Raw genomic sequence first — 1,516 nt, forward strand, 5'->3', positions numbered from 1 at the left:
GTTTAAGTGGGATATTAGGAAGGAATTCCTGTCTGGGAGGGTGGGGAGGCCCTGGGATGGATTTCCCAGAGGATGCCCCTGGATCCCTGCGAGTGTCCCAGGCCGGGTTGGATCCCCCTGGGTTGGTGGGATCCCCTGCCCACGCTCTCGGTGACCGTTAAGGTCCCTTCCAGCCCCAACCGCTCCACGATTCCATGACCTGGGATCTTTCCTTCCTCTCCCCGTGGCTGCCCCCTCCCCGCTGACCCCCCCCGTGCCTCCCCCCAGTGCGAGACCCTCCAGACGAGCATCGCGGACGCGGAGCAGCGCGGGGAGGGGGCCCTGAAGGACGCGCGGGCCAAGCTGGCCGAGCTGGAGAGCGCCCTGCAGAAGGCCAAGACCGACCTGGCCGGGCAGCTCCGCGAGTACCAGCAGCTCATGAACGTCAAGCTGGCCCTGGACGTGGAGATCGCGACCTACAGGAAGCTGCTGGAGGGGGAGGAGAGCAGGTGGGTTGGGTGTGGCGGGAATTCCGTGGTATCCCGGTGAATCGATGGGAGAAACGTGCTCCGTCAGCTCCACGTGGTGTTGCCACGAGCCCTGGGCCAAACTGTGCAGCAGAGCCCGGAGCTGGGGCAGGTGGGTGTGGAGGAATCGGCTCTGGATTAGCTGGAGGGGTGACGACCACCCTGCCCTCTCCCACCCGACCCGGGAAGGACGTTCCCAAAGCACTTGGGGCTGTGTGAGGGGTGTCCCCAGAGCTCCAGCTCTGCCCCCACAGCCCCGGCACCACCCTGGAGGACGGGGAGGTCGGAGACAGAGGTGGGATGGGGGGGGGAATGTCCCAAATTGGCCAACTCAGGCAGGGAAAGGGCTGCGGAAGAGAAAAGGGAAGGGAAGAGCCTCCTAAAATCCACGGGGTCCCAAAGGCTGCTCGGACCTGGTGGGGACAAGGCAGCTCCAGATGCTGTGGCTGGATCCCACACTCCACCTCTTTTCCCTGCAGGATGTCCGGGGAATGCCAGAGCTCCGTCAGCATCTGTAAGTACCATTCCCGTGGGATCGCGGCGGGCTGGGATCGCTGCTCCCAAGCTCCAGAGGTAACCCGGGGCCTCCCGTTCCTCTCCGCAGCCGTGGTGGGCGGCAGCAGCTCCGTGGGAGGCGGATACGGCGGCGGGATGTGCCTCGGAGGAGGAGGAATGGGATTCGGGAGCGGCAAAGGCGGCTGCTCCGCGGGCGGAGCCGGGCTCTGCTTCAGCCTGGGAGGGGGAGGATTCGGCTCCGCGGGGTCCGGGTTTGGCTCCGTGGGCGGGGGGTCCAGCTCGGTGGTGGTGGGGTCCGGCACCCTCCTGAAGAACAGCGGCTCTCCCGGCCGGAGGGTGTAGGGACGGGATCCCTCCCCCGGCCCCATTCCCAGCACCCCGCGGAGAAAGGACGGGAATTCCACCGAGAGCCCCCAGAGCGTCCCCAAGTCCTTTGGAACCATCCCTGGGACCGGGGGGGGGAGGAAAACACGGCCATGGCCACCTGCTGAGGA

At 66.6% G+C, this 1,516-nt stretch overlaps 1 protein-coding gene across 1 annotated transcript in view; it reads left to right on the forward strand.

Annotated features, from left to right (window-relative positions):
* Positions 1-1,364, forward strand: part of LOC108509662 (keratin, type II cytoskeletal 75-like) — a 7,425-nt gene extending 6,061 nt beyond the window's left edge. The window contains exons 6-8 of the mRNA XM_017839201.1: positions 268-488; positions 986-1,020; positions 1,111-1,364. Of these exons, the coding sequence (XP_017694690.1) occupies positions 268-488; positions 986-1,020; positions 1,111-1,364 (510 nt within the window). The remainder of the gene's footprint in view (positions 1-267; positions 489-985; positions 1,021-1,110) is intronic.
* The last annotated feature ends 152 nt before the right edge of the window (positions 1,365-1,516 follow it).

The sequence above is a fragment of the Lepidothrix coronata genome, unplaced genomic scaffold, assembly GCF_001604755.1.
Source record: "Lepidothrix coronata isolate B3197 unplaced genomic scaffold, Lepidothrix_coronata-1.0 Scaffold386, whole genome shotgun sequence".
Taxonomy (NCBI): domain Eukaryota; kingdom Metazoa; phylum Chordata; class Aves; order Passeriformes; family Pipridae; genus Lepidothrix; species Lepidothrix coronata.